This window comes from Ustilago hordei (genome assembly GCF_900519145.1).
Source record: "Ustilago hordei strain Uho2 genome assembly, contig: UHO2_contig_06, whole genome shotgun sequence".
NCBI classification, from domain to species: Eukaryota; Fungi; Basidiomycota; class Ustilaginomycetes; order Ustilaginales; family Ustilaginaceae; genus Ustilago; species Ustilago hordei.
Window position 1 is genome coordinate 790851 of NW_024545253.1, and position 13683 is coordinate 804533.

Consider the following 13683-nt stretch of genomic DNA (forward strand, 5'->3'; position numbering starts at 1 on the left):
TCGCTTTCCGTGAGCGAGTTCCGGTGCGCCAAATAGCCGGACAGTTGGCCAGGCCATCTTTCGCACGAGAACATCGGCAAATCGAGGTTGAATTTTGTGACCACAATTTTTAGCAAAATTATTTACATACTTTGCCCCTCGCTGTCAAGTCGTGCAGGCACAAAAGGAAATCTTGCTATTCAGAACGACGAACTTGCGATATTGAAAGCTTCCTGACAAGACGATCTTGCCGGTCTTCATCTCAACTGATCTCGGCTGAGGTGTCAATCGGCATGTTCCCTACCGATAGACGTGAGCTGGCTGGGCCCATCCTAAACGTGGCACACATGGTCTAAGCTGCCAAGCAAAGCCCGACAGCTGGATCGGTTCTTACCAAAGGCACGCAGGCGAAGCACAAAATCAATTTTACTCCACACTCGTTACTACCAAGGGTATAGCGGTATTTGAACTGTAAAAATTGCCGGCGAAAAGGTGCAAGAAAGTGGCACAGCACAGCGCGATCAAGTGTGAACAGAGTTCCGTCATCTATCTTCGCTGTCTACAACCACAATCCTCGATCTGTGTGTTCGCATTGCATAAACCACCTTCACCTTTGTCCGGTCTTCAACGCCCATTCATTCTTTCCTTCAGCACAGGCCATCTTCGACAGCATCATCCTTCCTCAACCGCTCATATAGGGTTTGCAAGTAAGCAAGACCTTCCGGCCCCGTCCTTCTCTGTCTACCACTGCCTCGTATATACATCGTCGTCGTTTCATGCCACGGCTCTCGACGCTATCTTCGCCGTTACTTCGCACTCGACCTCTGATTGATATCGTCAAGCCAACCCGTATCGTCACCGCTGTCAAGATAGACACCAAGCTCTTCGCAACCCAAATCATCGTCCCACGCTCACAATCAGCCTTTGCTGCTCACGCCAGCATGCCTTCTGTTGCCGAAATTCGTCAACCTCCCTCCTCCATGCTTCCGCCGTCCAAACGTGCCAAGATGCAGTCCACTGCCTCCACGGCCGAAGCGGAAGCAGTAGCCGCCGACTCCACCTCCTACACCGATGCCCCTGCTCTCCCCACCGACACCCAAACCAACAGACACAACGAAGTCGACGACCTCACTCCTCTCTCCGCCTGCACCTCCACCTTGCAATACACCAACGGGATCTTCCTCGCTCCCATGGTCCGCATCGGTACCCTCCCCACCCGTCTTCTCTCGCTCGAGTATGGAGCTGATCTCGTTTGGGGACCCGAGATAGTCGATCGTGCCATTATCGGTACTGAACGTCGTGTCAACTCCCAGACTGGCGTGATAGAGTTCATCAAAGACAACAAACAGATCTTCTCATGCCATCCTATCGAACGTCCCTACCTCGTATACCAGCTCGGATCGGCTAATCCTGGTCTTGCGTATGAGGCGATCAAGACGATCACGCAGGCAGACGACGTTGCAGCAGTAGACCTCAACTGCGGCTGTCCCAAGCCCTTCTCCACTCACGCTGGGATGGGGGCGAACATGCTCAGTACCCCTATTCTCCTCTGCAATACCTTGCGGGCTATGCGCAGAGCTGCACCAGCTCATGTTGCGGTTACGTGCAAGATCCGACTCCTCCCGACCCAAGAAAAGACCATCGAGCTTGTCGATAGAATCATCCGCACAGGTGCTATCGAATGCCTTACCGTTCACTGTAGGACAAAAGATATGCGTCCTGGTGAACCGGCCCTCCTCCACCGACTTCGCGAGATTGTAGACCACGTTAACACAGTATCTGTTGAAATGGGCAAGACCGTCCCAGTAGTATGCAATGGTGACGTATGGGACGCTCTCACCGCGCCTCGCATCAAAGAGTTGACGGGTGTCACTTCGACAATGATCGCACGTGGGGCGGAGGCTAACCCTTCCTGTTTCCGTCCGGAAGGAAGTTTGAGCATCCCTGAAGTGATTGCGCCAAAGTGGGTTAGGTATGCAGTGGCATTGAACAATCCTATGGGCAACACCAAGTATTGTATGTCTCAGTTGGCGTTCAAGCCTGCAGATTCTGTCAATAAGAATGCGAACGGGGCGGGGAAGCAGAAGCCGATGTCTAAGAAGCAGCTTTCGGTGCTGAGGACGGGTATCTCGCATGCTAAGTCTCATGATGAGCTCGCTGCTGTGTTCAATATCGACCCTGAACAGATCAGGGCGAGGGACGTCGGGAAGGAGATTCTGAACGATCTCCGAACAGCCCTCGCTGAGCAAGAGACCAAGAAAAAGCTCAGTCACAGTGGAAGCAACTTCGATGGCGATCGATTGGGTGCTGTGCTGTCTAACGCCGCTGCTGATTCCGAATCTGCTTCTGGGGCTGGGGCTGGAGATGCTTCGCAATCCGTTAACAACTCCTCTTCCTCGAACTCCGGTTCCGGTTCGAACCAGCAAACAACCGACGGCCACGCTTCAGGCGACAACCAATCCAAAGCAACCTCCAACTCTCCCCAACCGGAATGGAAGCAACTCCTAGCCTCTTCCATCGGGGAAAACATCAAAAACGAAAAATCAATCCTCTATTACGCTTTCTCCACCGTCGAACCTCCCTCTTCCGTTCACGACCCAGCAAAACCTCACGTTCGATACGTCGTTCACCGAGGATTCGTTAACGAAAAGCGTGACGGTGAAGCTCCTGGTGGAATCGCTCCTTTCAACCCCTCCTTCGCTTCAAGCCCCTGCTTGATGACTACTACTGATGTTCGCACGCCGAAAGTACAGCAATTGACTGCGCAGAGCAGTTTGAGAGCACAGGGTGAAGATGGTAGTCGAGGTGGAGAGTGCGAGATTGCTTGGTGGATCGAGTCGACACAGATGCAGTTTAGGATTTCGGGTACTGTGCATGTTTTGCCTACCTCAGGTCATCCTCTGAGGTCGCTTTTCCCATTCGAGCGCCTGTCGCCACCTAGAAATGCAGATGCGATGGAAGACGGAGAGACCAAGTTCGATTGGGATGGGGAAAGGAAAAGGATCTTTGAGAAACTCAATGCTGGTCTACTTGCTTCTTTCTGCCGCCTTACTCCAGGTACTGCTCATCCCAACGCAGACAGACTGGGACAAGCTAAGCCGAAAGATGACACGAGTTCTCCTTGGCCCCTAGAACTGCCTCAGCCAGGAAAGGAGGAGAATGATCAGCAGAAGAAACAGCTAGAGGAGAGCGAGAAAAACTTCGCACTCGTCGTGGTGGAACCCTACAAGGTGGATCTGGTCAACTTGGCCGAGGACACAAGGACGATCTATGAGCTGGTGCCGGGTGAGAATGCTGCTACTGGTAGGTGGACTGCTAGGAGGGTTGTTCCCTAGACATTCTCCAGCTTTCTCGAGAGCATCATGTCTGCTAATTGTTGGTTCCTTGTCATGTTTGTAGATTGTTTGTCTGTTTTGCAATGCATCAGTCTGTCCAATATGACCGGTTCTGCCTGAGCCTGTTGCGATTCACAGTCTGAAGCAATGACCAAAGGAGGAGCTGAGTGTCGAGCATAGCACGCCTGATACGAGGGGCCGAAAGGGGCATGAAGCATTGGAGGGCACGCACAGACCCGCAGCCACGCCCAATTTCGCACCTCCGCTACTCCACTTTTTCTGATTCACGCTGGCGAATTGTTGCTCTTTGCATCATCCTTGCTCACCACCATCTCCCTACCATCGACATTGGCTACAGCATCCTGAGCTATATCAGCGGCACCAAGCTACTTTATTCGGGCATCCACCTCACCGAAGCTGATTCGCAGCGCCGCCTTTGAGCGCAGCACCAGCTCTCGCCGCCCACAATGCACAATGCCTTTGACAGCTCCCCCTTGCTAACCGGCATCAAAGGCAAGCCAGAATACATGATCGTACATGGCGCAAAGCTCTTCGTCGGAACATCGACTGGCTCTCTCAGCATCTACAGAACAGACCAACCAGAGTCTCAGCAAGACGCAGCCTCTTCATCCACCTCACCCACTAAACCGCCCTCTATCCTCTCCACCCGCTCTGGCATCCAGTTGCCAAAGCTCCCACCATCCATCCCGGTCCAGACCTCAGCCCAGTTCTCCAAACGCTCGATAGACCAACTAGGCATCATCAAGGAAGCCAATTTGCTAATTTCGCTTTCTGACGGCTATGTTTCGCTGCATGATCTGTCGACGTTGGAATTGCAATCGCAGTTGGGTCAGACAAAGGGAGCAACGACGTTTGGGATCGATACCTCGATTCAGAAGCGTGCTGTGCCTAAGATGCCTGACTATGGTCCTGGACCGCTAGGTGGGAGAGGCACGATGAGGGGCGGTGGAGGCACGTACAATCGGAATGCGACGATTGGGTCGCGTGCGTTTAGACTAGGTGCGATTGGGGATCAGAATCAAACCGGTGCTGGAAGTGCAGCGGGAGGGATGGGAACAGTAGGCAGAAATAGGTCGAGTGTGTACGATGTACCTTCAAAAGACTGGCAGGCAGCTAGCATGCGAGGGATGGACGCGATGGTGAAGTACAGAGAAGAGGAGAGGAGAAAGGCGATGGAAGGTGCACGATTTGGTGGGGCTGCAGCGGATGCTGAGGGTCAAGACGGGGTGATGACATTGGTGACAGTGCTGGCTGTTGGTGTCAAGCGAAAGCTGCTTGTCTTTCGATGGATAGATGGCGAGTTCTGGGATACGAGAGAAGTAGCGTTGAATCACACTCCGCGAAGCTTGGCTTTCGTGACACCGACAAGGCTGTTGATGGGATATAACGCAGCAGAGTACGGAACCATCTCGATTCCCCTCGCTGCTGAATCGACCGTCGCATACACCCACCCTTCCCCAGGCTATGGAGGCACAAACAACAACAGCAGCGGCCAGCTTCGTCGCGAGACGCATGTCCACCCTCCTTCCAACTCCACTTCAGGTCCACTGGTCGATCTCACCTCGCCCAGCCTCTCCTCGTGGCATGTGGAAGATTTTGATCTGTCCAGCAACAACACTGTCACACCCGAAGGTGGGGATGCGACAGGTTCGAACCAGCAAACCAGCACTAGCGCTGGGTTCGGTGCAGCACTGGGAGGCTTGAGCGGGCTTGGAGGGTATATGGGCCTGAGCAGCAGAGGCAAGATGTCGGTACTACATGTAGATGGCGGCGAGGTGTTGTTCGTCAGGGATGGCACAGGTATCTTCTTGGGTGCAGATGGAAGACCGACTCGAAGAGAAGGCGTTGAGTGGAGCGCAACCCCGCTCGAGGTGGCTTTTGCTAAGCCGTATGTCTTCAGTGTGCTGCCAAGCGGGTCAGTGCCATCGTTGAAGAACAGCTCTTTGCCGAACGCCAACAATCCGGTTTTGCAGATTCGATCGGTAGGCACCTTGTTTGCAGTCCAAACACTTTGCTTTCCGCCCGTGTCCGCAACGAGCAGACCTTTGTCTTCGTCAACATCGCCTCCGCAAGTGAGGCTATTGACACCATCGACAGGCAACAAGCCACCGGTGTTTGTCGTGGTCACACCCACCGACCGCAACGCATTAGAGAGGGAGGGAAGTACCGTTTGGCAGCTCGAGATGCAGGGCTGGGGACGACAAATCGACGAGCTCGTCGAAAAAGGCGAATTTGAGGAAGCGCTTGGTCTGCTTGACAGCGTCGACAATGTTATCCTCGAAGACAAGGACGAACGTAGGGCACACGTGCAGGGACTGTTTGCAGTGTCTCTCTTTGCAGACGAGCGATACGATGAGGCTGTCGAAATGTTTATGGAGCTCGACACGAATCCAGCCAAAGTCATTGCGCTGTATCCGTCCAGTGTAGCAGGCGAGTTGAGCAGGAGCAAGGAGGAGTGGTTCCCGATCTTTGGTGGTAAGACACCTGCCAAGCTGCGTGTAAGGTCAGGGTCGGATGCAGGTGATGCAGCATCGTTGTCTAGCCCAACGCCTAGTCATGCAGCTTTGCCTTCTTCGGCGCAAGCTCTGGCGACCTCAGCAACAAATGCAGCAAGAAAGGGTCTCGGCGCCTTCCTACCAGCTCGGAGACCACAGAGCATCATCGGGGAGCCTGCAGGCTTCAGCAGCCCCAGTTCGAGCCCTTCGCAGGCGGGCGCGGTCAGGCCCAAACCGACTCGCACAGTTACAGGTGCCACGATTGCGACGACGCAAGACGCGGATCACCTTGCCGAGACCGGCTCGATCCGATCTGTCAGGACGACGCGAGAAGCACCCGAGATGAAGGCGACTGGGTCAGGTGCGAGCCGAGACAATCGCAACGCCGCTGCCGCTGGTGGCGATACCTCGTCACGCAAGGCGTTGGAAGCGCTGGGGAAATTCCTTGCTGACCGTCGACGTATCTTCAAGCCGATCCTGGAGTCGAGTCCACACCTTGAGTCGAAAGATCACATGGCCATGTCGCAGATCAAGCGTGACACGCACTGGCTCCTTTCGCTGCCAAACAAGCGCTTTGGCGAGATGGACAAGGATGAGCTGATTGCTGTAGCGCAAACAGTCGACACGGCGCTGTTCAAGACATTCCTGCAAACCAAGCCGGCGTTGATCGGACCTCTATGTCGAATCGAAAACTGGTGCGAAGTGGAGCAAGTGGAAGAGCTGCTCAAGGAGCGCAAGAAGTTTTCGGAGCTGATCGCACTGTACGGAGGCAAAGAGATGCATAGCAAAGCACTAGGACTGCTGAAGCAATTCGCCGATGACGAGGATGATGTGGAAGAGAAGATGCGGCCCACGATTCGGTACCTGCAGAACCTGGGGCCAGAGTTCATTGATGTGATCTTAGAGACCTCGCATTGGCTGTTGGAGGTCAATAGCGAACTCGGGATGGAAGTCTTCACCGCCGATGCGGGTAAGGTGGGGTCATGGCCGCGACTGGAGATCGTCGATGATCTCAATCGGTTCGATAAGGAACTCTGTGCCGCGTATCTGGAGTATATCATCGAGAATGCGGGAGAAGCAGATCCCAAGCTGCACGATAAGCTGATTAGACTCTACCTCCGAAGAGCTGCCGACCTTGGGGAGCGTCTGCAGTCCAAGGACGAGGCGGGCGCAAATGACTCTCAAGCGCAAGCTGATGGAAAGCAAGGCAATCAAAGCACAACGCCGCAGTCGCTGCGAAGCGAGCGCGAGGAGCTGATGCAAAAGCTGCTCAGGTTCTTGCGAAGCTCGACACAGTATCGACCTGAGCAGATCCTGGTTAGGCTACCCGCAGACGATGATGACCGAGATATGCTAGAAGCGAGAGCGTTGCTGCTAGGCAGGATGGGCCAGCACGAAGGAGCTCTGAGCATCTATGTTCGGAAGCTGCAAGATGCGACAAGAGCAGAAGAATACTGTCGAGACGTTTGGCGGTACCGCGCAGCCTGCAAGCCTTCATCATCGACTTTCAAGCAGGCACAGCAAGAGTCGCAGCAAGGGCAGCAAGAAGGTGGACGATCAAACCATCAGCAAAGCCTTCTCATCGACCACGAGCAAAAGCAGCGAGCTGACCGAGAAGTTTTCCTCACGCTCCTACGCATCTACTTGGATACAAGCTCGTCTGCTTGGATCCAGCTGGACTCTGCGCTGGGCCTCATGGAGAGGCATGCAGCAAGAATTGACCTCCGCTCGGCACTGGATCTTCTTCCATCGTCGGTCTCCCTATCACAGATTGCAGGGTTCGTCAATGTGAACCTTCGAGACTTAACACGCAAGCAACACGAGGCGCGAGTAATCGGCGAGATGCGCACCAACCGCAACTGGCAGGTGGAAGAGACTCTTTGCAAGTTGCAAAGCAGGCGGGTCAAAGTTGGCGAGTCGAGGACGTGTCCCAAGTGCCACAAGCGGCTGGGGAACAGTGTTGTGGCGGTGAAGCCAGTGAGTGGAGCAGTGATGCACTACTTTTGCTCGATTCATGCTGAGCAAAAAGGGCAGCAAAGACCGTCATGATGGTTGCCAGAGGGACGACGGAATCCTGAAAAGCTATGCGATCAGATTGACTCGGAGCAGGTCGGCTGCGCAAACCAACTCAGTATACCTATCATATCGATCAATGCCAAAGTCTTGGCGATTGTGTGGCGTATGAAGCTTGTGACTATCAAGCCAATGAGCTGTATCTGCGATGCCGATCAACTGTTCTCTCTTGCCGGTCGGCAGGCTGTGAGAGTGTGACGAGGCTGATGAGATAACGGAAATGACACAGCCGAACCGGCAGATCCGATTGCCTTTTTGCCTTTTTGCCTTTTCGCCTTTTCGCCTGTCTGCTCCAAGAGATACGGTGACTGAAGAAGCTCTGCTTCCCCCTGAGAGTTATCCGTTTGGCGAAAGACTATCTCACGAGAGGAAAGGAGTCGAGAAACTTCCCACGCTTGAGTTTACACTCAGCACTGCACATTTCCTTGGTTATTCGAGGCGATGCCAAAGTTGTTCTCCCTAACTTGCCAACAGATGCGGCCGGAAGAGACTCAAACGGCTGCAGGGCAGGTACGAGTGTGAAGTCCAAGCTGCCCGTTACATCTCTCTGTGTGGCTCGACGGTGAGAAGCGACTGCCAGCTACTGATCGCAACACGGCAGGCGCGCAAATCGCAAGAAGAGCTAACCTCAAGATGACAGCGACCACTTTTTTGCGACCATTTTTTTCCGCCCCCACCGCAAGCTCGAGATGTTGTTAGGAGAACAGATAGCGCCTCCCCCTGCTATTGGATGAAAACGGCTCTGAAGAGGTTGCTGCCATTGAGGTTGGAGGCCCCTTCCTTGGTCATCTTGCAGAATGCTCGGACTAAGAGACGGGAAGAGGGGATATGGAAATCCTAGCTTCACCGGGCATGTCGGCAATCTGATGCTGGTTGTTTATCCGGAGCTACCCGATACTGTTTTGTGAGGATAGTGTCTGACTCGGACAGCTTGGAGACCATCATGAGACGATGACGACGAGAGGGTATTGGAGAAATGCTAGACTGACGAATGTGGAGAAGCGCAAAGGTGGCGTTGGTGGGGAGAAAGTAGCTTTGCGTGATTGCCGAGATGAAATTCAGCCAAGGTTTTCCTCTGCCTCACGAGGGCAATGTACAGTAGCTAGCGCGTCCTGACACAGAGATCCCAAGAGAAGCAAGACGAGATGGGATGACTTGCTCTAAGCCCTTCAAAGCCTATTTTGTAAAGCTTTGTTTCGGACAGACACACAGCAAGGATTGCTGAAGATCTCTGGACAATATGAGCACAGTGTAAGAACAAGGTAGGAGGAAAGGGTATCGTAAAGTGATGTGCTGAGAGAGACATCCTTCCCGGCACTCTCTCTCTCTCTCTCTCTCTCTCTCTCTCTCGCTTCCTGCTGCAGTTTTGCGTATATGCTTGCAAGGCGCGCTGTCATCGCCGTAGGGAGAATGCTGAGTCGGAAGTGTTCCGACGGCAAGGCACCTGACCTGTCGCTACGAGCTATCTGAAGGACTGATGAGCAGCAGAGAGAGATAGCATGCTTTCTTTCTCTTGCAAACACTGGGCCCAGTGAAGCTGCTATTTTACGAGGTCCCTTCTGGCCTCAGTCTTGGCTCTGTTGCCTGAGGTGTCACAGCTCCATTGCCGTTGCAAGAGGAGACGCGTCTTTTCACCTCCGCCAAGCTCGAGGGCGATCGCGTTGATGAGCCTGTCAGCTTCCCTTTGAAGATATAAGTACTGACCTTTCCCCCATCACACCCTTGCTCTGTATTGCATCACGACAGACAAAGCATTCCTAGACGCCATCTGATCTACACTGTATCTCTAATCTAGTAGAAACTGCTTCCTCTCATCATCATCTAAAGCCTTATCGCCTCGCACATAATCCGCCTCCACGTTTGTTCCCGGAGCACCTCTTTCATATCGGCGCTTTCCTTCTTTACAACCTCTGTCTCCCGATCGCGCGCTCTTAATATCAGAGTCCTCATTCACTCGAATCTCGCCCATACTCACCACCTCTTCGAGGCTTTCTCCTCCCTGCTCAGCTTGCCATCCCAGATCAGGTTGCCGAAGCGAGACTCAGCCTTCATCTCGCATAGCCCCTTGGCGAAACCTTAAGGAGCAAAAACAGCATATAGAATCAATTTCTCATCGGAGAAAAAGAAAAAGAAAAATTTAAAAAATTTTAAAATTCCCGAGACCAACACTCACTCATAGCACAAGACGACGTCCGTGGCGTCTCAGCTGTGTTCTGCCAAAGGACGCGTCTCAGAGAGGGCCAAATTTAAACCAACACTTGGACTTCTGCTCTCCTTTCTCAGCCAAGTGGGCTGAGTGACAGATAGGATAAAGGTTCGACTGCTGCTTTGCTGCGCTGCAACACACGGCATCAGAGTCACAAGTAACGCAAGCTGCAATCTGCACAGTGGCGTAGAACAAACGGATACGCTTCTTTCCACATTCAACTCGGCCCCTTTTGCATCTGCCGGGCTCCTAAAAAGAGCTTCACTCATAGCAGAAATTGGAGCTGCTTTCCCCCACGTCAAGACGGTCGTCGGTGGCGTAGAAGCTCATTCGTTGCAATCCAGCCAAACCGATTGTCCCCACAGTTTCAAGTCTGCTTTCGCTCAAAGCTTTGTCCTTTTCGCACGGTTCGCTTTGCCGCTCGCTGCGAAATTAGAATAAAGCTAAGCTCGATTCGACTCGCTTATTGCTTTCTCACCACCACCACCACCTCCTCCTCCTCTTCCTCCGCACACCTAAACCTCTCATCCTACTCTACAACTAACAACACCGCCATTGCTACCTTCACTGTCGTAGCAAGCCTTCGTCGGCGAGGAAGCGACCCGACAAAGCAAAAGCAATAGAGACGTTGGAAGTGGTCAACCCAGCGTCAATAACCTCACCTTTTCCGTTCTCCTAAAGCCGTCATCTGCCTCGGAGGCCTGTTGCTTTTCTTCCGCTTCTCCCGCCTTCTCGCATTCTTCATCACCTCTTTTGCTTCTCTTGGCTGCTTTTTTTCACTCGATCTTCCCTTCTTCGCTCTAGTCTCTTTACTTCTTCACACCAAAAAAAAAAAAAAAAAAAAAAAGTCGGTCGAAACCCCCATAAGGCCGATCGCGTCGCTTCTTCCCTGGAACAATCACTACACAGGAAGCGTCGGGGAGCATTACCAAACAAATACCTCTTCGATCCCACCTTTTTTTCTTCAAGTCGAAAAGCATTCAGGTCCCATGCCTAGTTTCGCCGACATCTACGCCAGCTGTCTCTACGAAGCTGGTGAAGGTCTGCCCCTCTGGAACCCCTCTCCGCTCCGTCTCGGTGACGTCGGCTACGTTCGCGACGGCTCGTTCATCGTCCTATACAATGCCGTCGATGGCCCAGAAGCCCTGTCCGATGCTGCCAGCATTCGTCTCGCTCGCCGTTTCGATCGTTCCCTCTCCCGAGATCGGGCTCGCCGAGGCTCAAATGCAGACACCAGAATGGAGGTCGACGATCCTATTCAAACCTCCGCACCAACAACGATGACTTCGCGGCGTTCCTCCCTAGCCGTCTCCACTGTCTCCACATCATCGGCAACAGCTTGCTTGTCCAAGTCGGCAGCATCCGACTCCCTTCTCCCAACTGCTGCCAAGAAGGGCTCTCCCACCCTTTCTCACAGAAAGCTCAGGTCCAGCACCCCTCCTGAAGGCCCTTACCCCCCGATGCCCCTGTCGGTTGATCAAGAAGAGCCCAAGCTGTTTGACATGGGTCCACGCATGTCTTCCAACTACCGCTGTCTCGGGGTCAACCTAGGCGCCTCGGTTCCCGGCGCTCCTGTCAGCGCTAAGATCGGCTTCGAGAGCCTGGGTGGTGACGGTGCTATTCTTGTCCCTCGCGACCCTACCGAGCGAACCCGCTTGAAGTATCTTGGTGTTCTCAAAGCATACATCAAAGCTCATCACAAGTGGATGTACGAGACATATGGTCGTATCGAAGCTATCGGTATTGACCATCTGGCTCTCATCTACGGCCAAGATCGCACTTCAGACTGGGCTGTGGCTGTCTCACGAGATACGGCTCGCGGCGCTAGGGTCGAGTTCGAGATCTGCAACAGTGCTCACAAGGGCTTCTGGGGTAATTGGTCGCATACCCTCAGTGCCTGTCAGAGAGGTCCTCATCGGCCTCCCGTTGTCCCTCGCGATCGAGCGGCGGGTAGCGATACGACAGCCGACTCCCAAAGCACGATCCGCAATGTGAACCACGTTCGTGCATCGCTCGAGCATAAGCACGATGATGATGACCAACGCACCTGGGGCATGCATATCGACACGGGCGTTGTGAATGCCTCCTTCTCCTTCACTCCCCCCTCATCGAAAAGTCAGCACGACGACGAGCAGCACACAAGAGGACGTCGTCGTTCACCTCAGAGCCGCGCGCACAGGATCACATGGTCCGAAGTGCATGCGCCCCCTGATCAGACCATCTCGATTCGCCGCGTGACCGCGTGCACAAGTTTGGGTCTTGGCTTCCTGCCTGCCCGCCCTAAGGCAGCTGCCGAACCCCGCGATCCTGACTACGACGGCGAGCAGGATCATGAGAACGCACCGGTCGCAGGAGAGGATACCATCCAGGCGTCGAGCAGGAACAAACAGTGGTGCGATGATCCACTCGAGGCACTGCACGAGTGGATTCACGAGAGAGGCGGCACCAAGGTTAAGGTGTCGATCGCCTCGGATGATGACTGTCTGCGGCTGCTCGCACTGCTGGGGGGCGATCACACCACCTGTGGCCTGCAAAAAGCTGTGCGTATGGCTGCCGATCGATTTGCACACAACTCGGTAGACGCAGATGGCTTCGCTACAGTATCGTTCCACAGTCCCTCCGTCTTGATTGCTCGGCGCGCAGCCGTCGTTTGTTCCGCGCCGGATCCGGCCCTCTCTGCGCTCCAGTCGAGGATGTATACTGCTGCCCCTTGCACTTCATCGACACTTGACAAGGGGAATTCGGCGCAGAATCTGTTTGCAGCTGTGAGGCGTCCCACGTCTTTGGCGAGCAGCTCTGTCGCCAGCAAGACGCCACGGGCCCCAGCTTCGTCAAAGCCTCGCGTTATGCTTCCATCGGCGCGATCTAATGTTCTGCTTCCGTGTCGACCAATGCACGGTATCGGTTCTGCGTCGCCATCCCTCGTACTCTCTTGATGCCCCTGGCAGTTCCTGTCTCCGATTTCAAAGAAACTAGAGCATCGAACAATTCCTTTCAGGTCCTGATCGCTTGATCTTTCTCCTTTGGCTCTTGCTTCATCCGTACCTTCATTGAGCATTATGGCTCTTGGTTTTTGGACATTGCAATTTCAGTTTCATTGTAAATATTACCCAAACGCTGTCTGTGATCTTCATCGAACATCACAACTCACGCTTCTGCGCTGTTCGATAGGTAGAAGAGCGTAACGCGATTCGCCAACAGCGCGCATATCAAAAGCCGATTGTTCCGATTCCCTGTCTTTGAGAAGAATTTCCCCAATTTTGAGTTTCTGGTCCGAGATGGAGCCGGTTTGTGTAGCCGAAGAGAGTCACTCGCAGCTTTGGGAAGATCAGCCAGAAGAAGAGAGATGTACGGTGCAGCAGCAGCGAGCAAAAGCCGTTCTTTGGCCCCAAGGTCTTTGTGAGCCGGTCAGAGGATGAGAGGATGCTGCTGACGAGCATCTTCTTGATCGTTGGGGAAGGATCGAGTAAGCTTGCTTCCTACTCTTTGTACCACCATCATCATCACTACCACTAAACCTCGCCATCTCTGGCTACCACCATCTGAGCTTGTCTTGCAAGTGTGAGCCGTCACC

The 13683-nt window shown here is 53.7% G+C and overlaps 3 protein-coding genes across 3 annotated transcripts; all 3 read left to right on the forward strand.

Annotated features, from left to right (window-relative positions):
• Positions 1-920: 920 nt before the first annotated feature.
• Positions 921-3314, forward strand: UHO2_03708 (uncharacterized protein; the record flags this gene model as incomplete). The annotated part of the gene is made up of 1 exon (XM_041554314.1): positions 921-3314. The coding sequence occupies one exon, from the start codon at positions 921-923 to the stop codon at positions 3312-3314; it is 2394 nt and encodes a 797-aa protein (XP_041410248.1).
• A 467-nt stretch (positions 3315-3781) lies between these two features.
• Positions 3782-7879, forward strand: UHO2_03709 (uncharacterized protein; the record flags this gene model as incomplete). Its single annotated transcript, XM_041554315.1, has 1 exon — positions 3782-7879. One exon carries the CDS (start codon positions 3782-3784, stop codon positions 7877-7879), a length of 4098 nt encoding a protein of 1365 aa, XP_041410249.1.
• Positions 7880-11098: 3219 nt separating this feature from the next.
• UHO2_03710 (uncharacterized protein) lies at positions 11099-13045 on the forward strand (the record flags this gene model as incomplete). Its single annotated transcript, XM_041554316.1, has 1 exon — positions 11099-13045. One exon carries the CDS (start codon positions 11099-11101, stop codon positions 13043-13045), a length of 1947 nt encoding a protein of 648 aa, XP_041410250.1.
• Positions 13046-13683: the final 638 nt, after the last annotated feature.